Source organism: Lagenorhynchus albirostris, chromosome 9, assembly GCF_949774975.1.
Source record: "Lagenorhynchus albirostris chromosome 9, mLagAlb1.1, whole genome shotgun sequence".
NCBI lineage: Eukaryota > Metazoa > Chordata > Mammalia > Artiodactyla > Delphinidae > Lagenorhynchus > Lagenorhynchus albirostris.
In genome coordinates, this window is record NC_083103.1 from 334224 (window position 1) to 362212 (window position 27989).

At 58.0% G+C, this 27989-nt stretch overlaps 1 protein-coding gene across 16 annotated transcripts; it reads left to right on the forward strand.

Annotated features, from left to right (window-relative positions):
• Positions 1-10: 10 nt before the first annotated feature.
• PHRF1 (PHD and ring finger domains 1) lies at positions 11-27943 on the forward strand. Of its 16 annotated transcripts, XM_060158087.1 has the most exons (19): positions 11-94; positions 1985-2065; positions 3667-3782; positions 4081-4179; positions 7649-7863; positions 8843-8926; positions 10529-10647; positions 16370-16467; positions 16735-16910; positions 17446-17572; positions 20948-21075; positions 21521-21702; positions 22095-22214; positions 22746-22900; positions 23500-26091; positions 26324-26469; positions 26667-26942; positions 27043-27171; positions 27595-27943. In XM_060158087.1, exons 3-19 carry the CDS (start codon positions 3689-3691, stop codon positions 27736-27738), a joined length of 4884 nt encoding a protein of 1627 aa, XP_060014070.1. In that variant the 5' UTR covers positions 11-94; positions 1985-2065; positions 3667-3688; the 3' UTR covers positions 27739-27943. The 16 variants fall into 16 exon arrangements, with proteins under 16 accessions (XP_060014070.1, XP_060014062.1, XP_060014063.1 ...); XM_060158079.1 differs by lacking the exon at positions 11-94 and having other exon boundaries at positions 215-2065; positions 26438-26469; positions 26673-26942; XM_060158078.1 differs by lacking the exon at positions 11-94 and having other exon boundaries at positions 216-2065; positions 26438-26469.
• The last annotated feature ends 46 nt before the right edge of the window (positions 27944-27989 follow it).

The window sequence follows — 27989 nt, forward strand, 5'->3', positions numbered from 1 at the left end:
CGGCGTTCGGGCCTAGTCGTGGTTCTCGTTCGGGCGGCGGCTGCGGCAGTGGCGGCGAGCGCCCGGTAGCGGCCGGCGGGGCGCGAGGTTCCGGGTACGTGCTGGGCCGCAGCTTCCCGGGTGTCTGTTGCGCCCCGGCCGGAGGGCCGCCCCGGGCGCCTCGCGCTTTGTCTGCGGCCTGCCCAGCGGTGCGAGGCCTGCGCCGCACTGGCCCCGGGCTGGCGGGCGGCGGTGACCGCCTGCGGGCGCGGGAGGCCTCGCGCAGAGGCTGGGAGGCCCCGGGCTTGCAGGCGGGTTTCCGGGGGGGCGCCTTCCTAGAGCGAAGTGTGACCGTTTGCTAACTCGTTTCCAGCTCCTGGTCGTCTTTGCTTTCATTGGCTTCGCCAGTGTTTCGACAGGCCTGTTTGGTTGACGGGATGGTTTCCCGTTCTTTAACTCACGTAGTTTTCACAGCAGTCTCTCGGGACTAGGTATTGGCCTTCCTGTTTTACATACATAGAATGGAGCCCGGAGAGGTTAAGTAACTTGCCAACGTCACACAGCTCCTGAGTGCGGAGCCAGGGCACTGTGTTAACCCTAGCCCTGATTCCTGGCCCATGTTTTTTTTTTAATAACAAGGATTGTTTTACATTCTTGTCAACTTTGGCTTTTATATACTTATCTTGTTTCTGCAGCAGCAGCAAGATGGTAGTCAGCCTGTGAGCCACATTTTGGCCAGTGGTCACTTGGACAGAACCTGAGGCTGAAGTGAGGTTTGACTTGGGACATAGCACACCTTCCCTCTCCCTGGACCACTCAGTATTTTTTCTTAGGAGAAGAATGTTGTGTCAGAATGACAACAGCTGGTTCCTTTTTTTGCGCTAGGCTGGTGGCAAGGCCGTGACAGGGCCAGCCTGGCTTTGGTTCTCTTAGCAGCCTCCCAGCATGGACTCTTGGTGTCTGTCTCAACCCTGCCAAGACCTTGCTGGGCCCTAGCTTTTAGACTTCCGTTGCAGTTTACAGTTTCGAGGTCTTGTATCCTCTGTGGCAGACGATGAATGAAAGTTGAGAGTTGGCCCCGTATGAGACATTGGACCGGGCAGGCTTGCTCAGGGCCTGGTGATGGGCAGTCAGGTTCTGGTCCTGGCATAGCTGCCGGTGACCATACCGGAAGGTCTTTTGGTTCCTTAGTGATGGTTGGGATTGCAGGTGCTTTGAGTCCCTGAATTTGAAAAGAGAGGGAAATACTCTTTCTGGTTTAAATTTTTCCCCAGGTTCCCTTAAATCTGAAGGCTCGGCAGGAGCACCACAGTGCTGCGGGCGCTGCCGAAGGTGGCCAGCAGCCGGGGGGCTGTGGGCTTTCCCACAGAAAGGGCTTCCTGGCCATTGGTCTGGGACATATGAGCAGAGGTGGGGATGGTGGATCTGAGCAGGCGTGTCTGAGCTGGGGCTGCTGGTGGGGCCAGTAGGTGCTAAGCCAGGGTCCCACTCGCACAGTGTTCTGAGTGCAGGGTTCCTTACAGAGGAAGGGGGGGGCCGGGGCTTGCTAACGGTGGTCTCTTCCTTCGTGGTCGCACAGCGCTTGCCCTGGAAAGCACCTTCAGAGGCTAGCCGGCTCTTTTCCCTGGGCGCTGGCAGAAGTTACTGTGTACGATGATGCAGGAAGGGAGGGCTGTCGGGAGGCCTGGAGGTTCTCCTCGCAGCTGTGAAGCACAGGGCTCTCGGGACTGATCCCCACAGGTGCAGGGACACGGGGAGTCAGTCATCCTGATTCCGGAGTTGGTGTCTCAGGCAAGCCAGACCCCATCGTGGCCGCACTGACCTCCTACAGCTCTCTGAGCCAGGCCCTGCCACTGCCCCTGGCAGGCAGGCCTAGGTCTCAGTCACCAAGGGAGAGGCCAGGGGTTATTTGTTTGTGCTCTTGACCTTTTGCGTGTGAACTGTCCCTGGCTGTGCTCTGTCGTCTCTTTGGGGGGTTACATTTTCTGATTTTTTTCCTCGGTAGGTTCCTGGGTGTGAGTATTTACCTCCTTCATAGGCTGTGCTTCTCCAGGGCAGGACCCGTGCTGCACACAGTAGGGGCAGTGTAAGTATGAGAGCAGGTGTCCCAGAATGACAGCTATAGCCAGAGGATAATAGGTCTTCTTACCTGCAATGGGCTGCAGCCATCATGCTCAGGGGAAAGGTGGACAGACAGTGGCACCATGGTCTGTGCGTCTCCAGCAGAAGACATGGTCAGGACGTGGGTACAGGACAGGGAAGGTCCCTGCTGTGTTGCTGACTCACCAAGAAGTGGGGTGCAGACCCTTAAGTTGAGTAGGACTGTTGCTGATTTTCTTAACCTTGGCATGTTAGGTAGAAGAAAGGTGGTGGCTTTCAGGGGTTAAAAATTTCAGTTGCCTGCTTGCAGTAGAAGCATCATGTGGCAGTTTCATGACATTAACATGCCCTCACTATTTTAGAAAGCATCGTCCCAGAATCGGGCTTTGTATGGGAAATGAGGCGTTCTGGGGTCTGAACCTGGCCTCAGCCCCATCAGGGGATCATTCTTTGGGAGCATCTGTACAATGGTGGTAGTGACAGCCCGTTCCCTTGTTTCTGTGATGCATGTGTCATACACAGTGTGTGGCCCACAGCCCACGGGAGAGAAGCCTGCATGTAGGATCCAGGAATGAGAACCTTTCCTGGCTTCTGGGCACGCTGCTGTCAGCCTAACCCCCTGCGCCTGGTTCTTGCTTTGTGCCTCTGCCTTCCGGTCTTTCCTGTGACCCCTTTCCTTTGACCATGTAGACTGGACTTGGTTGGAAGCACACTGTGCCACCTGGATGGGGGCAGTGTTTCCTCACTGTGTGTCATTGAGGTGTTTCCTCTCGGGGTCACTTGGGAAGTGAGTAGCACTGATGGGAAAGGAGCCCTTATTTGGAGACCAAAGTCAGAGGCCCTGGTGTGGGAGGGTAATTGTGTCCCACTATGTCTGTGAGGTCATTGGTCTAGATCTTCTGTGTTATCCTGGCAGTGGCCTTGCAGAGTAGGCACGACAGGCATCCCCACTTGGAGATCAGGAGCCCAAGAGCAGGTGGACTTGGCAGCCAAGAGGCAGAACCTGACCTCTGCTCCTTGTGGCCCCGTGCTGCCCCCGGGCAGTCAGGTGACTTGGTGGTGCCCTGTGGATGCACTGGAGCGAGGTCAGAGGAACGTCAGCTGGTACCTTGGCCTCCCAGCTATAGTCAGGTGCGTGGAGCCTGGGCTGGCCAGCCAGGGCTGAGAGGGAGGTGCCAGGGGAGTGCAGGGAGAGGGCCCTGCTTGGCACCGGGGCCTTCTGGTGACCATCCCCCATTGAAAGCGCTGCTTTGCCTCAGCTTGTGATAAGCCATTTCCTTCAAGCCTGGCCTCGTGGTACCTGGGGAGTGTTGAGGTGTGGTAGGTGCCTGACTGAACAAGAAGGTGGCCAGTCTGAGGCTCAGTTAGGTTCGTTATAAATTGGGATCTGACTTTGAACGTGGCTCTGTAGATAGGAGCCAGTCTCTTTTGTGTGTATGCACAGTTTTGAGCATATTATATCTCCTGTGCTACGGGTGGACACGTGTCACCAGGACGTGACGTGTAGAGAGTGACTATTGCTCTCGGCAGGGAGCTTTACGTAACGTTTGGGACAGCGGGAAATTACTTGACCCTGGTTTCTTTCAGAGCTGAGCTCCAATGTCCAGCAATGGATGACGACAGCCTGGACGAGCTTGTGGACCGAAGCCCGGGGCCCGATGGCCACCCGAGACTCCGTCCTGCCGCCCTGACCAGCGATGCTGGTGAGCCGCCCTCCCGCCGCTCCACACGGGGCTGGGGAGCAAGTGTTCATGCTTTGCTTTTCAAGTGCACAAGCGGCACATTGTTTGGTGTTTATTTTTAATGCAATCAATACAGATGTAAATTGAGCAAAAGATGCTGCTTTTCCCTCCCCACGTCCCCATGCGGCCCCACCCCCCCATCCCTGGGGGCAGCGCTGGGCGCCCTGTGGGCAGGTGTCCTCTGAACACCTCTGTGCATCTTCCAACCTGCCTCAGCCATGACGCTGCCCCCCGGGCCTGTGTTTACCTGTCCATCTAGAAGACAGCAGTGATGCCCACAGTGGGGGCTCTGAGGACGACACGTGCACTGAGCACAGTGATGGCGACGATGAGGAGGGGCACCTGGAAGACGGATCTGGTGAGAACGCTGACGTTCGAGCGGCCCCGCGTGTCCCCTCTCTCGTGACAGGGATTGCTGTTATAAAACGGCCTTGTTGAAGTTGCTGTCTTAACCGCGCTGGCCACCTGGGGCTGTGAACACTGGGGGTGAAACTCCCTAGCACAGCAGTCTGGCAGTCCCCTGCAGTGGGTCTCGTCTTCAGCTGGGAAGCTGGCTCGCATTGATGTAGTTGGGCTGATGGCACAGTGGATAGGTGTCTTCCTTGGTGGCGGCAGGAGGTTAAAATGCCCGAGAACAGGGAGCGGTGCGAAGGGCGTTGCCAGGGAGAACGCAGGACTGGACCTGCGGGCAGAGCAGGCCCCCAGCCCCTGCTGCAGGGCAGGGGTAGCATGAGCCGAGGTTTGCCGGGACCTAGGACCACCTGACCAGGGAGCCACCTGACCCCAGGGACCACCTGGGCAGGATGGCGGTGCCTCCTGTGGCTCCTTCTCTCGCTGTTGATGGAACCCCTGAGAGAACTGGCAGATGCACGGAATGACTTTATTAAGAAATTCCCAGGATGTTTACATCACTTGACGTTTGTGCCTCTGAACTCCTGCACGGGGAGATAGTGCCGCCTGAGGACCTCACGGCACCTCCTTCCCTGGCCTTCCCGGGCATCCTGGCTGGTACGTGTCCTGTGGGGTCCCCAGGCTGGACTGCCTTGTCCCAGCCCCTCAGAGGGAGGTGCGCTCAGCCCCCTCCCCATGTGGCACCGGGCTTTGGAAGCTTGACTTACGGCTCTTTTCCTTCTGACAACAGCCGTCCACTCAGGACGTGTGTGGTCCTGAAGCATCTGCCTAGTCTTTTTATCACAGTCCTTGGACTCCTGTGTTTATGAAAATTAGAATGTTTCAGAAAGGTAACCCCTCACGTGTGGGACAGTGCTTGTGAAGGAGGAGCACTGACACAGCACGTCAGTGCGAGTTTGCTACCGCGCGTGTGTTGGTGACGTATCCTTCCAGAGTTAGATTTTGACTTCTGTGCAGGCACGGGAAGTTCTGTGCTGAGTTTGCAGGTCACGTTGTGGCTCTTCGCTTGTTTCTGCAGCTGGGCTTGGGGCTTGGGCACAGGCATGTGGCCTTGACCAGGCTGGAGGCAGAGGACATCAGGTCTTTGTCACTTCATCCCTTGAGCAGAGGTTTGAGGCTCTACTGGAGGCCAGAGGACGGGGGCTGCAGGCTGGAGGGCAGGCGGGAGCCCAGCCGGGGCTCTCTGCCCGAGCTAACTGCCTAGCAGCAGAGACAACGGTGTAAAGGAGCAGTTAGGTCAGGTGATAGATGCCAAGAATGTGTTTATGGGGACATCATGGGAATGGGGAGGCCTCAGCCTCTGTGGGCCTGGGCTGGTGAGGAGAAGCTTCCAGAAAGACACATCTAAGCTGTGATCTGAAGGGCAGGAGGGTTAGCCGGGTAATGGGGGACATGGGCTGGTGGGGAGTGCCGTGCAGGGACAGCTGGCGTAGAGCCCAGTGCCCAGCAGGCCCGCAGGTGATGAGGAGGTGCCCAGTGGCGGGCAGGCACCTGGAGGCTACAGCCATAGCTGATGGGCAGTAAGACTCCACCAGACACCCCTAGTTTTCCGCGCCGGTCAGTGAAACTCACAGGCAAGGAGCGTATCTCTGTGGCTGGTGAGAATTTAAGAGATCTCAAACGTAGTGTCTTCAAAGGGAGTTACCTGCATCCTTACGGGCCTGGTATCTGCCACGTCCCCCTTCTTTCCGCAGCTCTTTCTACTCATCTTTTTGCTTTTCCTGCGCTAGTGTTGATTCCTGAAAGTCATTTGCTTGTGTCGCTGTTTGCTCAGTTTTCAACTTTAGATAGGTATTATCTGTTCAAGTCTTAGGACGAAACATGAGGACTTGGGACTCTGACCCGCTGCCTCAGCCCACTCTCCAGGCGGTGCACATGCGTCCTGGTCTGCTCAGCTCGCAGCCCCTCCCTACTCGGCCTCATCTCAGTTGCTCCCAGCTCTTTCCAGTGTGGTCCTGCCCTCCTCGTGTGAGCCGTGCCCTCACCTGCGCTGGGTTCCCAGGCGTGCTGTGCTGCCAGCTGCCACGCCGGGCTGGCACCCATGTCTGCACCTCCTTTGGCCTGGTCCTTCGTCTGGTTGGGGCCTGGTCCGGCCGCCCCTGAGACGGGGTGGGGAGGCGGGTGGCCCAGGGTCTTGGCACCTGCCTGTGTCTTTAGCCGCCTCTCCGTTGGTGGTCGCTGCCCCTCAGGCACTTCAAAGGCGTCCTCCGTGGGTGGGACACCGCGGAGGGGTCAGGTGGCCCTCAGATGGCCAGCTCTCTGCCTTCCCTTCAGTTCCTGAGCCTTCTGGAATTCCGGAGGAAGAACCAGATCCTCCAGCCTCCACGCCCTTAGCCAAGCAGGAAGCTGAGCAAAGTCATTCTCCAAAATTTTGTGGACACCAGTTTTGTTAGTTTTCTCTTGGTTTGTAACAGATTGTCACGAACACAGCAGCTGAGAACCGCGTGCTCAGTGGTTCCATGGGTCTGTAGTCCAGACACCGGTGGCCGGTCCTCTGCTTGGTTCTCACCCGACTGACATCAAGGGGTCACAGGGCTGCCGTTCCCATCTGAGGCTCAGGGTGCTCCCCAAGGTCACGGCTTGTCAGCAGATTTCAGATCCCTGCGGGCATGGGGCTCCAGTCCTGTCTCTGGCTGGCTGCCAGGGGAGGCCGTCGTCACTCAGCTCCTGGGAGTCACCCCTCAGCGGATAGGCCACAACGTTCTACAACCAGCCAGAGAAAACTACTTTTAAAGAGCTCATTTGGTTATGTTCTAGTTTCCCTTTGCCTTGAGACAGCAGGGTCTCGGGGGTGTGTAAGAACCCTGCCTGCCACACCCCTAGCCTGCTTCTCCTGTCCATGTGAAGTAGCGTTATTTCAGTGGAGTTCAGTGGGGAGAGAAAACTAATGCACCTGTTGACTCTGCCTTGGTGAACTGAAAGTGTCTCCTTCCTTTTCTGCTGGCCTAACCCCAGCTTCAGAGGCTTTCAGAAATTGATCAGGACTGTTGTGGCCAGCTTGCTGGGTTAGGAATTTATGCTCTCTAATCCCTGAAGCAAGAAAAATGAAAGACCTGTAGGAGAGGCCTTTCCTGAGGGCCGTGGCTCACTGACACTGTTTTGAGAAGGGTGTTGACGGCACGTGGCGCCCTCTGGAGGCCACTGCACTGAGCCGAGAGGCGGGCTGGCCCCGGGAGGCTGCCTGCCTCGTGAGGGTTCTGATTCGGCTCCAAGTTGGGGGGGGTGGGGCTGGTGTCCCCTGAGCTTGGAAGCAGCTTCGGGTTAAAATGCCCGGTGACATCTGTCCTGGTGGGGCCGCAGGAGCGGGTCTGTCCCTCGTGTGTGGGATTCGAGACCCTGCTCACCCGAGTGCGGCTGCGGCCTGCATGCCTCCTGTACTCCGGTTTGTGGACTTGTAACATTGCCTCTTTGTCAAGGTTCCGAGGATTCCGAAGAAGACGGCGACGATGTGGACACGTTAGCAGCAGCAGCGGCTACTCGGGGGGCGCTGGAAGCCAGCGGTGCATTTAACTCTGATGATGATTCGGAGAGCTGCCCGATCTGTCTTAATGCTTTCAGGGACCAGGCTGTGGGGACACCCGAGAACTGTGCCCACTACTTCTGCCTCGATTGCATCGTGGAGTGGTCCAAGGTGCGTGGCTTCTCTTCGGGCACTTCCTCCCTTCGGGCTAGCCTCTGTGTGTGTGTGACCCAGCCTGTGGCCGGCCTCTCAAGGGTCTGGGTCTCTGCTCTATAACAGGAGTTGGAGCCCCAGGTGGCGTCCGAGCTTGATCTCTGCTTCGTTCGAGCTCTAGGCCCTCGGGGTGGTCGGTGAAGCTCACTGTGGGGTGATATGCTCGTGGAGCGCTGGATCAGGAGGGTTGTTTATGGGCCGGTGCCCCTCGGGGACCAGAAATCCTGGACCAGTGGCCCAGGGGCAGCCTGCTCAGGCCGAGTTGGCCGGTGCTCACATGCTGAGGGGTCATCTCATAGACCCAGGAAAGCCTGAGTCGTGTGATTAGCAGTAAAAGCACATGGGGTTCACCAGATGGTGCAGTGTTGCAGGGTGAGCTTTAGAAGCACTGCCCCCTCCCTACTTTCTGAACTTTGTGAAAAACCTCAAAGAAGTAATGAGTCAAAGGACGCGTGGCCCACAGCCCCGTGCCTTTCACCGTCCTCGAGGACCAGCGGCCCTGCCTGATTCTTTTCTATTCCCACCCTCACCAACTCGGACCCCGGGAACGCGGCCGGTCTCGCCGCACTGTGCCTGCCCTTACCCAGCGAGGGTGACAGTAACGGCGTTGCCTCAAGCACCCAGCCTCTTCTCCTCTGCCCCCTGCTTGCTGGCCAGTAACCCAGCTGTCCCGCCACCCCTTGCCCTCCTCTTGTCTTCTTAGCACTGACTGGCCCTCCAAGAGAACCGCTCCATGTGGCAGGGATTTGATTTCTGTCTCTTTTCTTCACTGCTGTATCCCCAGCCGCCTAGCACAGGGCCTAGCCTACACAGGCATTCTGCAAATTAGATTTTTAATGTAAAAGGAAGTCTTGACTTCTAAATGAAATTATTTTCAGATGGTATTAATAGTGAAAGTGATTCTATAAGGTCGAAGTATAATTTTTCTTTCTTACAGAATGCCAATTCCTGTCCAGTTGATCGAACTATATTTAAATGTATTTGTATTCGAGCTCAATTTGGCGGTAAAATCTTGAAGAAGGTAAGTGTAGGCGCCCCCTTTTGTGTATTACATTGGTCCCCATCTCATGGGAAAACATGCCTTCAAAAGGCAAGTTGCTTTCCTGAAGTATTAGTTACGTGTGTTTTAGAAATCGACTAAAAGGCCGTTTGCGGCCATGAACGTGAAACCCGGTGCTGGAGGTGGTGCTGTGTGCCCGGCCAGCCTGGGCTCTGCATGGGAGCGGTTTCCCAGACTTCCTCCTCTCCACTCCCACACGCCTTTTCTGCATCTCCGAGCTTCTCTCCTCTTGAGCCACGGCAGCCACAGCAGGCAGGGAAGGTCAGGGTGTGGACCCCAGCCCTGGGAGAGGGGGCCAGCTCTCTCGGGACCAGACTTGGGAAGGCGCGTGGCAGGAGCATGAGGGCTGGGGACAAGGTGTTTTCCTTGCTCTTAAAAGCGTGCTTTTGCTCACCTGCTGTTTGGGGACTGGGAGGCCTCCATACGTCGTCTTCTGTTGAGGAGCAGCATTAGAAAGACTTGTTGAGGGAGTTCCCTGGTGGCCTAGTGGTTAGGCTTCCTCGCTTTCACTGCCATGGCCTGGGTTCAGTCCTTGGTCGGGGAAGTTCCTGCAAGCCACACGGCTCTGCCAAAAAGAAGAAAAAGAATCGTAGAGATTTGCCTTACATCTTCTCAGCGAGTCTTATAGCCGCAGATGTGCCTTTTTATTTGCGGAGCCAGGGATGTGTGAGGACTCCGGCTCTGGGTGAGCAGACTTCTCCTGGAGTCTTGGTCGGGGCCGGCAGCTCCCGTCCCGTCCTGCTGGTGGAGCCTCCTGTGGCCTGCCCCGGGCGCTTTGCTCTTCTGCCCGAGGTCTCTGGGGAGCGCCGGCATTTTCCCCGCAGGCAAGCTCTGTTTCCTTGAGTGCCTGCCTCTTGAGTCCTTGGCCCCGAGCGCCTCCTGTGTGGGAAGGGGAGGTGGGTGAAGGGCCCACTTACACGCCAGCAGGTCCAATTGGAGGAGATCCGAGAGCGGCTCAGACCCAGCACAGAGTCCAGGAGGCCGCGGTAGGGTCCCGAGTCCCTGGCTGGTGCAGGAACAAAGGCAGAGAGTGTGGCTCAGGCGAGTCACCGGTGGGGAAGTGAGCTGCAGAGGCTGTTTCTCAGTGGGACTCATGGGCAGGAGACGGAGGCAGCCTGTTGAGGTGGCTCGGGCTGGCGGCAGCGATGAGGAGTAGCTGTGATCGTCGTGGGGCAGCACATGTTTGAGTGTCATTTGGCAGTCACGTTTCTGTGCTTTGCTTGGTCCTGGGACAGTTCTCGGGGGACGAGAGCCCGGCGCTTCCCTGTTCTCCACCCGCGTGGTCCGTGCAACGTAGCCCTCATGTTTGGCTGTCTCACCTGCCACTCCGCTCTGGAGCCCTTCCGTGGGTCAGACTTTTTCTGTTGAATCGTTTTTTTTCTCAGGGCTAACTACCCTGAGATGGTTAGAAAACATAAAAGTCACTGGTGCTTGTTAATTCAGAAGCTCTGGGCCCATGGAGCCCGTGTGAATCTGCTCTGGGTCCGTTGCAAACCGTGATATAAACGGCTCTGGGATTTGGGTCCTTCTTGCCATGTGCTGAGCACGCTGTCCTGTCCCCAGATCCCAGTGGAGAGCGCCAGGCTTGGGGAGGATGAGGATGAAGACCCGACCTTCTGTGGGGTGTGCGGCAGGAGCGACCGGGAGGACCGTCTGCTGCTCTGCGACGGCTGCGACGCTGGGTGAGCCCCTCCCGTTGGGTGCCCTGAGCTCGGCTCAGAGCTGGTCTTGTTGACCCGCTAGAGGGACCTGCCCAGCTGTGTTTGTGCTCAGCACCACCTGCCCCTCGAGGGTCGTCTGCTGCGTCCTGGGCTCCGCATGCTTCGTCCCCCCCCCCATCGTTGTTTATATCCTCCACCTGTTTCCAGACGATATCCTGAGGCCGCTTGCAGAGATGTACCTAGTATCTCAGGAAGAGGGGGAGAGGCAAGAAATGGGGGCGTGGGCTGGCTGGGCCGGGGGCGGACACGAGCGGGACCCACCCTTTGTGCGACGCCAGGGGCCGGGGCACCTTCACACGGCAGGACAGTGGGACGCGCTTCCAGCCAGGCTGCCAGCCACCCCTGTGTCCATGGAGCCCCTTTCATTGTCATTCTGCAACACCATTGGGTCCCCTGCTTCTCGTCAGGCCCTTTCCTTGTGCTGGAGCAGCACAAGCCCTGGAGGACGGGCGCCTGTGGGGCCTGTGCTTGTCCCAATGCAGACACTTCCTGGGCTGCCCACCGGGGCCCACTACCTGCCACCTCCCTGCACTGAGACAGCAGGTCACCCTCCCTCCTGGCAGCATCTCCCACCTTCCTCCAAGCCCCGCCCTCGGTGCTCACACAGCTGAGAATGCAATGCGTTCCTCCCTCCTTTCTCACCAGTCTCAGCCTGCATCCGTGTTTGGTGACACGGTTGCCTGACCTTGCTGCTCCTTGCCCCTTTGGAGTCCCGGAAGTTGGCCATGTCTGAGCGGGTCCCCTCTAGCCTGTTGTCGGTCTGGGGCTAGAGGGCAGAAGCAGAGCCTTGGGTGTCCTGCAGACCCGTGTGTCCAGCTCACGGCTCTTGCTGTCACACTCCGTGACCGAGTGGGGCCATGGGGGTGGCAGCATTCAGAACGCTGCTCACACGCAGACTGCACCCTTTTCCCCAGTGATGGTGGCTGCTCGGGGCCTGAGAAGGAGGGGCCTGGGACAGCTGGATGCTGCCTGAGAGCCCACACGTGGTGGGAAGGAGAGGCCTGGTACTGGCCGCCACACCCCTTGGCCTGGCCTGGCCCTCGTCACCAGCCTTGCCTTCTTGGCCTGGGTTCCCGGTGCCAGACGAGCTCGTGTGCCTTCCAGTGGCCTTGAGGACGCTGGGGAGCCCTGGCTGAGGCTGTCGGAGCTTTCACTCACAAAGCCTCGATTTTCTCTTAAGCTTTTATCCCTTTTTTTTTCCTTTCCTTTTTGCCTTGCTGCATGGCTTGTGGGATCTTAGTTTCCTGACCAGGGATTGAACCCGGGCCCTCAGCAGTGAAAGCACCGAGTCCTAACTACTGGACTGCCAGGGAGTTCCCCCCTTAAGCGTTTTTTTTTTTTTTCTTTTAATATTTATTTATTTATTTTTGGCTGTGTTGGGTCTTCGTTTCTGTGCGAGGGCTTTCTCTAGTTGCGGTGAGTGGGGGCCACTCTTCATCACGGTACGCGGGCCTCTCACTATCGCGGCCTCTCTTGTTGCGGAGCAACAAGGCTCCAGACGCGCAGGCTCAGTAGTTGTGGCTCACGGGCCTAGTTGCTCCGCGGCATGTGGGATCCTCCCAGACCAGGGCTCGAACCTCTGTTCCCTGCATTGGCAGGCAGATTCTCAACCACTGTGCCACCAAGGAAGCCCCCACACACCCTTAAGCTTTTAAATGGAGCCTACAGTCCTTTTTTTTTTTTAATAGATTTTATCTTTCAGAGCAATTTTAGGTTCATAACAAAATTGAGTGGAACATAGCACGCATTTTTTTTTAAATTGAGGTATAATTGGTTTACAGAGTTATATTAGTTTCAGGTGTACAACACAGTGATTCAAAATTTTTATCAGTTATGCTCTATTTAAAGTTATTATAAAATATTGGCTCTACTTCTCTGTGCTGTGCAGTGTATTCTTGTACTTTGTTATATACAGAGTAGCTTGTATCTCTTAATCCCACCCATACCCCTGTCTTGCTCCCCGACTCCCCTCTACTGACTGTTAACCACTACTTTGTTCTCTATATTTGAGTCTGTTTCTGTTTTATTATATACGGTGGTTTGTTTCATTTCTACGTTACACATATAAGCGAAAACGTAGAGTATTTGTTTTTCTCTTTTGACTTATTTCACTAAGTGTAACACTCTCCAGGTCCATTCATGTTTTTGCAAATGGCAGAATTGCAGTCTTTTTTATGGCTGAGGGTGTGTGTTTGTGTACACCACATCTTCTTTATCCATTTGTCTGTTCATGGGCACTTGGGTTACTTCCATATCTTGGCTTTTGTGAGTAATGCTGTGAACACTGGAGTGCATGTATCTTTTTGAATTAGTGTTTTCATTTTCTTTAGTTAAGTACCCAGGAGTGGAAGTGCTGGATCATATGGTAGCTCTAGTTTTAGTTTCTTCAGGAGCCTCCATACTGCTCTCCGTGGCAGCTGCACCAGTTTGCAGCCCCGCCAGCAGTGCGAGAGGGCTCCCTTTTCTGCGCGTCCTCGCCAACATTTGTTACTTGTGGTCCTTTTTTTTTTTTGCGGTACGCGGGCCTCTCACTGCTGTGGCCTCTCCCGTTGCGGAGCACAGGCTCCAGACACGCAGGCCCAGCGGCCATGGCTCACGGGCCCAGCCGCTCCGCGGCATGTGGGATCCTCCCGGACCGGGGCACGAACCCGCGTCCCCTGCATCGGCAGGCGGACCCTCAACCACTGCGCCACCAGGGAAGCCCTATTTGTGGCCTTTTTGACGAAAACCATTCAGACAGGTGTGATGTGTTGTCTCATTGTGGTTTTGATTTGCATTTCTCTGATGATTAGCAATGTTGAACATCTTTTCATGTGCCTTTTGGCCATCTGTATGTCTTCTTTGGAAAAATGTCTGCGGTCTTTTGCCCATGTTTTAATCACTTTTTTTGATATTGAGTTGTATGAGCTGTTGATATATTTTGGATGTTGATCCCTTGTTGGTCATGTAGTTTGCAAATATTTTCTTCCATTCAGGAAGTCTTTTCGTTTTGTCGGTGTTTCCTTTGCTGTGCAAAAGTTAAGATTTAAAGTTTAATTAGGTCCCATTTGTTTATTTTTGCTTTTATTTCCTTTGCTTTGAGAGACAGATCCCCAAAAATATTGCTGTGACTTATGTCAAAGAGTGTTTTGTTATTGTTTTCTTTTAGGAGTTTTATAGTTTCCAGTCTTACGTTTAGGTCTTTAATCCATTTTGAGTTTATTGTTGTATACAGTGTGAGAAAGTATCCTAATTTCATTCTTTTACATGAAGCTGTCCAGCTTTCCCAGCACCACTTATTGGAGAGACTGTCTTTCTTCAATTGTATATTCTTGCCTCCTCTGTTGTAGATTAATTGACCATGTAAGTGTAGGTTTATTTCTGGGCTCTCTTTTCTGTTTCATTTTTCTGTGTGTATGTTTTTGAGCCAGTATTGTACTGTTTTGATTACGGTAGCTTTGTAGCATAGTCTGAAGTCAGGGAGGGTGATACCTCCAGCTCAGTTCTTTCTTGGGATTGCCTTGTCTGAGCCTACAATCCTTGATTATGTTAATTCTTTATATCAGGTTCTGTTTCAGGGAGTTCCCTGGTGGTCCATTGGTTAAGACTCCACATTTCCAGTGCAGGGGGTCAGGTTCAATCCCTAGTCAGGGATCTAAGATCCCACATGCCGTGTGGTGTGGCCAAAAAAAAAATTGTTTCAATTTTAGTAGTGTTTTGTTTGTTTGTTTGTTTTTGCAGTACGCGGGCCTCTCACTGTTGTGGCCTCTCCCGTTGCGGAGCACAGGCTCCAGACGCACAGGCTCAGCGGCCATGGCTCACAGGCCCAGCCGCTCCACGGCATGTGGGATCTTCCTGGACTGGGGCACAAACCTGTGTCCCCTGCATCAGCAGGCGGACTCTTAACCACTGCGCCACCAGGGAAGCCCCAATTTTAGTAGTTTTAACAGTGACTTGGGGATTTTTGCAACTTCTGCAAAAATATTTTTTGTTGTAAAGTATATTTATAAACTTATTTGTTTTTTTATGTGCTTGAATTTAACAGATAAAACAAGTACATAAAAATTGTGATAGACCTAAAACATTAAAACTGATAAAAAATATAGTGATTCGTATGCTTCTGAATATCCTCACTGCTAATATTTGCCCTTAGCTAAATTTTCTTACAGTTAAGTCTTTCAACTAAAGTCACAAGTCTACAAGTCTAAGATCACTGTTACTCATTTTTCTTTAATAATGGGAGCTGCAACTGAAATTTTTTTTAATATAAATTTATTTATTTGTTTTTATTTTTGGCTGTGTTGGGTCTTGGTTGCTGCGCGTGGATTTTCTCTAGTTGCGGCGAGTGGGGGCTACTCTTTGTTGCAGTGTGCGGGCTTCTCATTGCGGTGGCTTCTCTTGTTGCGGAGCACGGGCTCTAGAGCACAGGCTTCAGTAGTTGTGGCTCGCGGGCTCTTGGGCGCAGGCTCAGCAGTTGTGGCGCACGGGCTTAGTTGCTCTGCAGCATGTGGGATCTTCCCAGACCAGGGCTCGAACCTGTGTCCCCTGCATTGGCAGGCGGATTCTTAACCACTGTGCCACCTGGGAAGCCCTGTTACTCATTTTTAAATGAGTAACTCACAAGCCTGTCCATAGATACATGAATATGCCAGGTTCTTTCACTGTTATATGAAGCAAGATACAGATTATTTGTGGGGGGTTTTGCCTTGGTTTTGTTTTTGGCCGTGCTTCGTGGCTTTTGGGATCTTAGTTCCCCGACCAGGGATTGAACCCGGACCCTGGCAGTGAAATTGCCAAGTCCTAACCACTGGACCTCCATGGAGTTCCCCCATTTGTGTTTTATGTAGCGGTATTTATTCTCGAGGGAGGACCTCTCTGTGCCGCATGGCTGTGGCTCTCCCAGTGGGAGGAGGTCATCCTTGTGCTCAAGTGAGCGCTGCAGGCCGGTCCTACTGGGCGATCATGGGGCTGTTCTGGGTTTCAAAGCCGAGTCCAGCCTGGGCTCGGGTGTTCAGTGTGGGCTCGGCGCTGGTTTCCACCTGGCCTGGCTCGGCGCCATCTCGGACACTGGGATGGAGTTTGGAGGGTTCCGGCACCGGCGGCCCACGCCAGCGGTGGCTCCTCCAGCAGCTGAAGAGCAGACGCTGTTGGGTGGCGCTGCCGTGCAGGGTGTTAGTCCCTCGGAGACTGGCCTCCCAGGATGGTGGCTGCCACCCCGCCGCCGTCAGGGTCCAGCTGCCGCTCTCTTAGCTCTGTCCCTCCAGATGGTACGTCCCCTGGGGAGAGTTTGGCGGCCGTCAGGGTCCCCTTGGAGGGCAGAGATGCCCAGAAGCCTGCGGTGGGGGTCCGTCCACCCAGAATGCCGGTGGGAGAGTGAGAAGACAGGTGTCTGCAGCTCCAAGCGCGCAGGCCCTCTGAGCAGGCGGACTCCCCCTTGGCCTCGGGTGGGGGCATCCAAGTCAGTCCTGGCAGAGCTCACGGTCGGGGAGGGGGCGCTGTGTCGGTCAGGGCCCCGCCCTCATGACTTCACTTAACCTTCATCACCCCCACAGGCCGTCTCCAGGTGCCGTCACGTTGCGGGGTTAGGGCTTCCACACGTGGATTGGGGGGCCACGAGATCACAGCAGGGTGTGTTGTCAGGAGACCTGTCATAGGGCTCGCTTGGCTGGGACAGTGAGGCTGGGGACACCGTCTCGTTTCCTAGGTACCACATGGAGTGTTTGGACCCCCCTCTCCAGGAGGTGCCAGTGGACGAGTGGTTCTGTCCGGAATGTGCTGCCCCCGGGGCCGCCCCTGCTGCGGGTAACACACTGCCCCCCCTCAGGTGGTCCGGACCCTTCCTGTGGGGCCGGCCCCTCGTCCCAGGGAGATCGCGTCCGGCTCTCCAGCAGGGGCGGCTTTCGGTTGCACTCTTTGGGCGGGGCACGGGCTGGAGACAGGGGGTTGGCTGATGGGGGTCTAGGAGCCCAAGCTCCAGGGAGACACCCCCTGTGCCCCGTTTCCCAGAGTCCTCCTACCAGGGCCAGGGCTCAGCGGAGTGCACGTCAGCCCAGGGTGTTTTCTTCCAAGACGCAGGTCCCGTGAGCGAGGAGGAGGTTTCCCTGCTCTTGGCCGACGTAGTGCCCACCACCAGCCGGCTTCAGCCACACGCAGGGAGGACCCGGGCCATCGCCAGGACACGGCAGAGCGAGAGGGTCCGAGCGACGGTGAACCGGAACCGGATCTCCACAGCCAGGAGGATCCAGGTGGGTGCTGGTGGCCTCGCATCCTGGCCATGTGCAGGGAACAAAGCCAAGTGGGCCTGAGGCGGCGGCAGCAGTGGAGAACTGGCCCTGGGGGTGCTGGACAGTCGGGTCCGGCCAGTGGTCGGTGGCCCGGCCCGTGGGTGCATCGTGGAAGCTGCCGGGGGTCCCCTGCCTTGCAGCTGTCACCTGCCAAGGCCGTAGTACTGAACTGAGAGGAGCTGAGAGGACTTCATGGGGAACGTGGTCCCGGGACCCCACCACAGATGCCCACAGTCCCTCCTGGCACTCCGCCCTCCACTCTGAGGCCCGCAAGCCCTCCTTGTTCTGCATCCTTGCCCGGCCTGCTCCTCGGGAGGCCTTCCCAGACCCCACTTCCCACTGGGCCCTTGGGGAGCCCCCAGCAGCCTGCCTGATGTCTGCTGCTGCCAGGCTGAGGCGTCCAGCCTCCCGGGGGCTCAGGGGGCTCCTTGGGGCTCCCTCAAGGGGCCTGAGGTGGCTCCGGCCCCCCTGACCAGCGCCGTCCCGTGCTGTGCAGCACGTCCCGAGGTACCTCATGTCTCCTCTGCTGGACGAGACCATCGAAGCTGTGGCCGCTGGTCTGAGCACAGCTGTGTACCAGCACCCCGGGCCGCGAGCCCCTGCCCGTCGGAGGAGGAAAGCAGGTAGGCCTGGCTCGGTCTCTGGCTTCCAGTGGTGGCTGCCATTCCTGTAGCCTGGTTTCCGCAGACCATCGCGCAGAAGGCCCTGCAGGCCCAGGGGTCTGGGTCTGGTCCTTCCCTCTGAACCCCCCAGGGTGCTGTTTATGCAGCAGCGCCCTGCATGTGCATCAGGGTGACACAGCCTCCCCGAAGTTGATCGGGGAAGAGTCCCCAAGGACCTTGTGGAAGATTCGCGATGTTTTCTCTAAATTGGGCAACACACAGGTGAAGCCCCATGCCTGGCTTTTCTGGGTGGGAACAGCTAAAATAATTAATTCAGTGTCTTTGCTGGTTTGGGCGCTGTTCACGTTTTCTAGTCCTTTTCTGTGTTAGTCTCGGTAATTTTGTCCCAGTAAGTTCCATTTTTCTTTGGTAGTCGACATCCCTGCCTGGGGAGAAGCTTTCACCCCAGTTTAACATCCTCGGCGATTTCTGGGTCTGTGCTCCATTTATATTCATGGGTTGGAATTCTCCAAAGAAGAGCTTTCCTTTTTCTCCTTGACTATTCATTTAAACCAGTAGATGTGGTTTCCTGTTTCTTTCAGCGGGTTGCAATCTGTGGTCTTTTAAAAATCAACATTATTGAGACATGCGTTTTCTGTGATGAGCACACCCACTCTGGGCATATGGTTCCCGGTGAGACCGACGAGGCTTCCAGCCGCTGCCCCCACTCCCCAGGCAGCCCCTCCAGGCACCTGCCGTCCTGTCGTTGGCGCTAGCTGTGCCATCCTCGGTTCTCACTCATGAGGTCTTGAGTGTGTGCTCTGGTTTGTTGCTCAGCAGAGTGATTGGGGGCCTGTGTAGTGGGTGTCTGGGGTTAATTTCTGTTTATTGGTGAGGAACATGCCACGGCACGAACCACCCCAGCTTGTCCACCTGCCTGTGCTGGGCATTTGGGTTGGTTCTGTAATGAAGCTGCTGTGAGTATCTTTCCTGCAGGCAGGTGTTTCCGCTGCTCTGGGTCGGTAGAGAGCAGTAGACTAGTTGGTGCAACCAGTGAACGTGTGTTGGAGGTGACTCACCCCCTGCACTCCCATCAGCAACGTGTGCGTTGTAGCTGCGCCGCGTTCTTGCCCACGCTCGTCCTCCCCACCCCCAGCGGGCGTGTGTGTGTCAGGTTCCGCTGCCCTGCGTGGCCCCGCCAGGTGCCGAGCGCATATGTGCTCCCGGAGAGCCCTCGCCCCCGAAGAGCTGAGCACAGAGAAGGCACCCGAGGGCCGCCGGCGGGTGGTCCTGGTTCGCAACCCCGTGTAGTGGATGGAGCCAGGAGCTGTACCCCGAGGTCACGCTGATCACTGCCTTGAAGTTCAGGATGAGAGAGGTTTTACTTCTCGTATTTTCTGTCTGGATCTCCTCTCATGTCCAGGGTCTCACTTCTCAGTCCCAGCAGTTGCTCCCTTGCATTTCACAGACCCGTCCCAGGATAAGAGCTGGAGGTGCTACAGCTCCTGGAGAGACGGGCTCACTTCTCCCTTTGTCCCGAGTGGCCCCCACGCTTGGCTGTTACATCTTTGCTGTGAATATTTCACACTTTTTTTAAAAAAATTATTTATTTAATTAATTTATTGGCAGCTTTGGGTCTTCATTGCTGCGCGCGGGCTTTCTCTAGTTGTGGCGAGCGGAGGCTACTCTTTGTTGCGGTGCGCAGGCTTCTCATTGCGGTGGCTTCTCTTGTTGCGGAGCACGGGCTCTAGGCGCGCGGGCTTCAGTAGTTGTGGCTCACGGGCTCTAGAGTGCAGGCTCAGTAGTTGTGGCACACAGGCTTAGTTGCTCCGCGGCATGTGGGATCTTCCCGGACCAGGGCTCGAACCCTGGTCCCCTGCATTGGCAGGCAGATTCTTAACCACTGCACCACCAGAGAAGCCCAATGTTTCGCACTTTTTACAGACGTAGTCACACTGTGGAAGCGCAGGGAGACCGGAACGGCACCCTGTGACCGTCTTGCCATGGCCTAGCGACTCCTGGCCGGGGCTGCTTCGTCTCTCTCCACCCCCTCCCCCTCTGTTATTTTGAAGCAGATCCTCATTTTACCTCTGAGTGTCTCACAGTATGTTTCTGGAAGAGGGAGTCTCTCTTTTGATTTAACAATGAGGCCGTTGTTACACCCAAGGAGATGAGCAATAATTGCGCAGCACGGTGGAATAGCTGGTCGGTGTTGAAAGTTCTAATTGTGTCACAAATTGTGTTGGAATTTTAAAAAAATAGTTTACTTGCATCTCGAGCCAAAGGAGGTCTGTGTTGCACTAGTGGCTGCCTGTTAAGTGTCTCTGTGTCCTCTTGACTGGGGTTGATGCGGGGTCTCCTATCCTGGCGCATCCCTCGCGGGCAGGTCTCACCTGCTCCGGCTGGGCGGCTGGAGCCCCGAGGCTGGCTCAGGTGCAGGTGGGCGTTTCGTTGGGTTGGTGGGGTGTTTGAAGGGTTGCTTGGGTTGGGGTTGGGGGTCCTCCCAGCGGGCAGCTCCGCCAGGCTCTCTGTTCACAGTCAGGCAGCCCCGGGGCTCAGGTCTCAGATCCATGAAGTGACGGAGGAGGTGAAGGAGAGGCTTCCTCCTGACGGGCTGCTTCCAGGAGTGCAGTTTCCGTGGACAGCACGGGCTCGCTGGCGCCTCCGTCTGTTTCCTTTGTTGAGCAGTTCTCAGAACCCCCGAGCTGCTTGTAGCATCCTTCAGTGGAGATCAGGTAGGGCTTTTAGCTTCATCGCGAGATCACAGATTCAAGTGTAGCGGAAGTGCTTTAACAGCACACGTCTTCTCGGAACCTGCTGTTTCTGTGCTGGGGTTCCTGAGAGTTCGGGGGTGCTGGAGCATCACAGAACTAGGGCGCCCTGTGGCTGCCATGGCTCGTCCCCAGTCAGCCCGTAGCGCCCCAGGGTGGCTGAGGGGGACGGAACGCTGCTGGGTTTGCAATGTAATCCTCAGGATACGTTTTACTGGACACGTACCGTGAGGTCGTCTGTTTCCAGGCCTCTGGGAGAGTGCTTCTCCGGGGTGAGACCACCAAGTGGACACAGAGCTGGGAGCCAGTGTTTCCTTTTACTTTTGATTATTAGGGTTTGTGTTTTCTAATTTAATTTTGTTTCATAATTGTGTAAAATAATCTGCTGGTTCTAATAATGAGGTCTACAAATCAAAGTAGGCTCAGACCTACTCTGTTTTTGCTTTGCACTGCCTTCCCCCTCCCCTCCTCTGTGGCGAAGTATGTAAAACCCTATAACAAAAAAAAAAATAAAAAGAGGAAGGCCCCAGGCCGGGATGGACAGTTGTCATCCGCTGGGTCTTGGGGGGGGACACCTGGGGTGGGGCGCACAGTGAAGTGTGCGCTGTCAATGTGCTCTTTGTAGGAAGACGGAGGAAAGTGTCGGGAAGAAAGAAAACCCAGTCCAGATCATCTGTGAAGAGCAGGAGCTCGGGGACGAGGTCCAGGAAACGCCAGGGCCGCGTGAAGAAGAGTAAAGGGAAGAAGATAAAGGTAGCGTCGGATGGGGGATCACGCTGGGCGAGCTTCAGTCCTGTGTGTGGGTAGATAGTGGGAGTCGTAGAAGGGCCCTTTTTTTATAATTACTTAGAGGTTCACAGATAAATAGGCACGTTTCTGCAGCACGGACTGAAGGTGGGGCTGAGACGAGATGTGTTCTGGGCCCCGCAGAGCGGCTCCTGGGACCGCGGGGGGCGCAAGGGGCTGGGCTACAACCCGTCAGGTCGCTTGTTCCCTGGGGTGCCGGCATCCGGTGTGAGCCGGGTGGGGGTGAGGCCCAGGCGGGGTCCTCACGTGTGATGAGTACACGTGACCCTCAGGCTGCAGGACTGTGGCTACTCGGTCGGCCGTGTTTGGTGCTGCGGATTCCTAGTTGGAATGGAGGCTGTAGATTTCAGCCCTGTGGATCAGTGTTTCTCCCTCTGTCCCCTGGGTTCAGAATGAAGCCACAGCTCGTTCCCGCATCGCACGGACGCTGGGCCTCCGCAGGCCAGCCCATGGAGCCTGCATCCCCTCGGTGTACAAGCCTGCAGACCCCTCTCTGGGGCTGATGCGTGCAGACATCGGGGCAGCCTCTCTCTCCCTGTTTGGAGACCCTTATGAGCTGGACCCCTTCGACAGGTGACTGCAGAGGGGGAGCTGGGGGGGCTCACTCTTTTCCTAGGCCCGTGGGCATGTCGCTCCTGGTGGAGGCATGGCTCGCCCTCAGAATTCGCATTTGTGAAATTCCTGCTTCCGAGTTGTTCTCAGAATTCTGTACCTACTCGTCCCCTAATTTGGAGAAAGATCTAACTCACACGCCTGTCCCCCACCCCGTCCCCGCTCAGAGACTCGGGCAGCTGCTGACAGAAAACCGCTGCACGGGGCCTGGGTTCATTGTTGAGTCACGAGGGCTGCCGTGGGGGTAGTGCTGAGCCCGCCTGTGCCACGCGCTGCTGAGAGGTTGGGGGGTGGCTCCCTGGGCCTCGATGTGCAGGGTCACCCCGTGCCCTTTGGCATGTGTCCTCCTCCAGCAGTGAAGAGGCATCTCCGAGCCCTGCTTCCCCTCTGAGCGTCAAGAGGAGGATCCTGTCCCGGTCAGCCCTGCGGTCGCACCAGCCTGTGGCCAGGCCCGTCTCCATGGGGCTCTGCAGGTGTGTCCTGGGGGACAGGATGGCCGGGGCGGTGGTGCGGGGTGGGTCCCCAGGCGTACAAGGACCGCAGGCTCCATGTTGGGCTGGCGCTCTGCCACCTGGCACCCACGGCCTCTCCTGTGGCCTGTCCTCTGGCTCTTGGTTGAGGAAGTGCTGCGGCCAGTCCCAAGCCAAGGGCACAGGGATGAGGTGACAACCCCAGAGGCTGCCTCCGTGTGCCTAGCTCTGCTGCAGAACCCACAGCAGGGAGGGGCCGGGCAGGGAGCCAAGCTTTTTCTCTGTTTGACCCTCCAAAAGAAAGACTTAACCAACTCTACCAGTCGGCGTTGCTCACAAGCTCCTGCCTGTCAGTGAGTGGAGCCGGGGCCAAAGCCTCGGACGACTCCACCCCCCCCCACCCCATCTTCCTTTAGTCCGAGCTGCCGGGTGGGTCTCACCCCTCCCCTCGGGAACACTACCTGCTGCCTGGGTGTGGAGGCGCGTGGGCAGGAGGGCCATGACCGCTGGGCCTGCCCCGGGTCTGCCCTGCAGGAGGAGCGCTCCCGCCATGGCGCCCCAGCCGGAAGTGGATGCGGACCCCGGCCCTGACCTGCTGGGAAGCATCCTGTCGGGCCAGAGCTTCCTGATGATGAACGGCGCCGACATCGTCATCCACCGCGATGGCTCCCTCAGCGCCAAGAGGGCAGGTGAGGAGCCTCTGCGCACGGCCCGCCGTCCCCACCTCTGCGCGCCTGGAGATGGGGACACGCGTTCCTCCAGGGACAGTCGTGTGGTGTGACCCAGCGGTTCTAGGGTTTGCTTCCGAGTGTAGGTGAGGGTGCTGAGGGACTGAAGATGCCTGTCCCATCGCTTTCTGATAACACATCTGTTGGGGGAGTTACCAGGCAGCCCACAGGCCCTCCTTGCTGTCAGCAGCTGCCGTCTGTTCTCACAGCCCCAGGAACCAGCGTGGAGCCCTCTCCACGGATCTGGGCCCCAGCGGGATTCGGGCCTGGGGGGATCTGGCCATGGAGGGCAGGGTAGGCTGCATGGGCGTGGTCATTGGTAGACTGGGGTGCTACCCTGTTTTCAAGTGTCCATCACGGGCTCAGGCTCCTTCTGATCCACAGATAGCGTGAAGATAGTGTATGAAGCAGAAGGGGCTGGTGGGCAGCAGCAGAGCGAGCCTCCAGCCCCGTCCCTGTGCCCTGTAACCGTTGGGAGTGTTCTGAGGGTGTTCTGAGAAGGGTGGGGCTTTTTAAGGATGGGGGTGGGGACTGATGGCTGTTTGCCTTTTGTCTTTTAGCGCCAGTTTCTTTTCAGCGAAACTCAGTTGGTCCATCCAGAGGGGCAGAAGGCGCCGGGTCTGGGGCCTGCCTGCAGCCCAGAGAGACTCAGTCAGGAAGCGGGCCAGAGAGCTTGGGGTCCAGCTGTCCAGGCAGGGCTACCCCAGGCACACCCCCGGCCCCGCCCACCCCCGCCCATGTCCCTGAGCTCACGTTGGGGGCAGCTGTGAGACTGGACTCCTTGGTGACCCTTCAGTCAGGCCAGGCTCAGACCTTGTCCAGCGTGAGCGGACCCAGCTTAAAACAAAGTGACGGCCCCCAATTTAACGGCGACAGCAAGCACCCTCCGCCTCTTAGGTCTGCGGCATTGAAGACCTCGAATGGTAGCTCTAACTCGCCTTCCGAGAGCACGGTGCTGGGACAGGCCCCGAGACCAGCTCCCAGGAGGACGGACATCTCCGAGCTCCCCAGGATACCAAAGATCAGGAGAGACGACAGGCGGGTGGGCGAGGTCCCTGCCGGCGGGCAGAGAGTCGAGATTCCCAGCTCCTGCATCAGCCGGCTGACGGGCAGGGAGGGCCCCGGGCAGCCTGGCTGTGGCGCCAGGGCGGAGGGTGAGCCCAGCAGCAGGGGCGCTCAGGAGCCCAGCACGCGCTCGGGGGGCGGCCCCCAGCCCCCTGCCCCGCTGGGCCCCTCCCGGGGGAAGGGTGTCGGCTCCACCTTCGAGAGCTTCAGGATCAACATTCCTGGGAACACAGCCCATTCCGGCAGAGTCCTCAGCCCCGGCTTCTGCAACACGTTCCGGCCTGTGGACAGCAAGGTGCAGAGAAGAGAGAGCCCTGTGCCCCTCTTCTCCGTCAGGAAGACGAAGCAGCTCAAGAGCGAGATCTATGACCCCTTCAACCCCACGGGCTCTGACTCCAGCTCGGCCAGCAGCAGCCCCGAGCACCCGGGCTCTGGCCTCCTGCCCTCTGAGATCACGCGCACCATCTCCATTGACAGCCCCAAGGCCCCCGTGCTGCCGCCCGTGCGCTGCGTCACCTCCTACACAGTGCAGACCGGCATGGGGAAGGAGCCCGAGCCCCCCCAGGGGCCCTGCGGCCTGCCCGAGCTCCAGGGCGAGGAGGGGCCCGTGGCACAAGCACAGAGGCCGTCCCCGCCAGAGCCCTGGGGGGACGAGGACCCACCACCCCGCATCTCCTTCTTTGGCTCAGAGGGGCGGACGGTGACTTGTGTGACTGCGGCGGAGCCGGACGCCCCACCCAGTCCGGACGCCCTGCCCGCGACCACCCACAGGGTCGTGGAGCTGCGGTCCCCCACCCGTTCCCGCTCCAGGTCCAGCTCCCGCGGTGGGAAGAAAGCCCAGAGGCCGAGGGTCGCCACCAGGGAGCACCGGAGGGCCCGCTCAGGGTCCCGCTCGTCGCACTCGGGGGACAGGAGCTCGCGGTCTGCGTCGCCACCGGCAGGTGAGGACCAGGCCAAGAGGCACCGGCCCAAGGCCCGGGATCGGAGGTCTTCCAGCGACCGCTCCAGCAGCCGCGAGCGCACCAAGCGGAGGAAGGCCAAGGACAAGAGCAGGGAGAGAAGGAGGGGCTCCTGGGGCCGAGGCCGGCGGAGGTCCCGCTCCCGCTCCGGCAGCCCCGGCAGCTCCTCCCACGAGCATCGCGAGGGCAGGAGGAAGAAGAGGCGGAGGTCGGGGTCCCGGTCTCGGGGGAGGGAGTGCTCACCCCACAGCAGCCTGGAGAGAGCCCGGAGGCCCAGGCACCCCCGGGAGAGGAGGGAGCGGCCCGACAGGGAGAGTGCCGCGCGGCTCCGAGACAGGCGAGGCTCCTGGGAGAGGAGGCGGCGTAGGTCCAGGTCACCCAGCCCCGAGCACAGGCCCCGGGAGCACCGGCGGCCTCGGTCCCGTGAGAAGCGCCCACGGCCCCGCCCCCGCTCCCCGGAGAGGAAGTTGGCTCCGAAAGAGGCTTCTCCGGCACCCCTTCCCCAGGGGGAGCCCAGGCCGGACAGGGAGCCCCCGGCCAGGCCCCTGGCCTTGGCAGGAACAGACGCCTTGCTGGAGGGGTCCGAGGCCGACAAGCCCCCCACAAAGGTCCCCCCAGTCCTGGAGGTGCCAGCCGAGTACCCCCCTGAGGATCTGGATTACGGTGACTCCGTGGAGGCGGGGCACCTCTTCGAGGACTTTTCGAACGAAGCCATCTTCATGCAGCTTGATGACATGAGCTCCCCGCCCTCCCCGGAGAGCACGGACTCCTCCCCAGAGCGAAGCCTCTTGCCCAAGCCCACTGGGCCCCCGGCTGGCCAGCAGCATGACGCTGGCCTGGCCGTGGCCATCATCCGCAGGGAGGTGTCTCGGATCCACGGTGAAGATGTGGCGCAGCCTCTGCCCAGGATGGAGGGCCCTCGAGAGGAGCACTTGCTCCAGCAGGACGCGGCCGAGGCAGCCACAGCTCCCTGCGCTCTGGGAGGCCAAGCCATGGGCGGGGCGCCTGCGGGGAAGGAGGAGGGTCCCTCTCAGAACCCCCTGCTGCGGGCTAAGGCGCTGGTGAAGAGAGTCACCTGGGACCTCCAGGAGGTGGAGAGCGGTGCCCCGGCTGAGGACAGAGGCCTGCGTGAGTAGGCGCTTGGGCGGGGTGGGGCAATGGGGTGGGATACGAGGATGGCTCAGAGCGACCACCACGGAGTCTTCTCCCTGGATGGCTCACGGGCCTCCTTGGTCATGCAGGGAGATGGCCACGGCCTGACCTGTGGTCCTTGCTGCTGGGATGCTTTTCTGGAATTTTCCAGCCAGGAAACAGCCTTCTGGCGTGGCCACAGAGCACCCACCCCCCTGTTGGCCCTCAGGGACGCCGCTTCGCAGGCCGCAGAGGCCCCGGGAAACCGAGGACGCGGGCCCCGTGGCTGCGCTCCAGCAGGCTCCCTTCTCTGAGCCCCCTCCCCCTGGTTATGTGCTTCCAGAGCCTGGCTTTCCTGATGCTGACCCTTCTCAGGTGGGCGCCTGGCCTGGAGGGATGTGGCGTTGGGCTCAGGCCACTCAAGCTGGGCCGGGTTGGGGCTGAGGGCCTCATGCACCAGCCCCTTTCTGCCGGGGCTTTTAGTGGTTCGGGAGTGGGGGTTGGGAGCACGTTGCCTTGGGCACTGGGGCACCGAGCTCTGCAGGGGCTAAGCGGGCTGTGCTCTCGCCCAGGTACAGAGCCTGAACCTGCCCCCCACCCCGGCTCTGCCTTCGAGTGTCCCACCATACGCACCTGTCAGCCAGCCCGCGGTCCAGTTCCTCTTGCAGGGGAGCCTGCCCCTGATGGGCTGCGGGGTGGCCCAGAGCCCGGCCCCGGTGCCCACCGTCCTGACTGCAGCCTCAGAGCCGGCTGGTCATGCTGCCACTGTGACCACCGCCGCTGCCAACAGCTCCGAGGAGAGAACAGCTGCTCCCAGGCCAGCCTCGGAGAAGACCAAGAACGAGGAGGTGAGTCCCGCCCCTCCTTCCTCCAGGGACTGGCGCAGGTGGGTGGGTGGGTGGGTGGGAAGCCAGGGGCCAGTGGTCTCACAAGTGTCCTCCCCCCTAGTACATGAAGAAGCTGCACGTGCAGGAGCGGGCTGTGGAGGAGGTGAAGCTGGCCATCAAGCCCTTCTACCAGAAGAGGGAGGTGACAAAGGACGAGTACAAGGACATTCTGCGCAAGGCCGTGCAGAAGGTGGGTGTGGGGTCCGTGAGCCCAGAGAGAGGGGCTCCGGCCCCAGGGTCGCTCGGCCACATCCTGGGCGCAGCTTCAGGCCAGTTGTAGCCACGCCTCATTGATGCTTCGGGGGTATAAAATGCTGGTGTTTGTGAGGGGCTTACGACTGTCCTCGTGACTTTAGTTAAAGAGGCTAAATGACACAAGATGTTTAACCCAGCTCATGGGTAGGAAGTGAGACCCTGAGAGATGGACATGAGAGATGGACATGCCAGCTGATCTCAGTGGGACCCTCAGCAGCCCTTGAGGAGGGCAGAGCAGGCAGGCGCACCTCAGGCTGCCTGCTGTCCCTCATGGCGTGCTCCCCAGCGCTCCATCCCCATGATCCCTGACCACGCGGGTTTGCAGGGACATCCGGGTAACTGTGCCCCACTCCCCCAGATCTGCCACAGCAAGAGTGGGGAGATCAACCCCGTGAAGGTGGGCAACCTGGTGAAGGCCTACGTGGACAAGTACAGGCATATGCGCAGACACCGGCGGGCCGAGGCCGGTGAGGAGCCGCCTGCCCAGGGTGCCGAGGGCTGAGGCTTGCCCGGGGCCCTTCTGGCTGGAGTAGCCGAAGCAGAAAACTCCGGGCCACTCGCCCTCCCGTTTCCAGGGTTCCTGTGATCGCACGTGGTCTGTGCACCTGTCTTGCTCACAGTTTAAAACTGGACTTTTATATGTATATTATAGACACACACTGTTCCCATTGTGTTCTAATTTATCAAAAACGGATTATCTTTAGAAATGTCTTGATTGGCTCAGTACTTGAAAGGCGAAGCCTTTGGTGATGA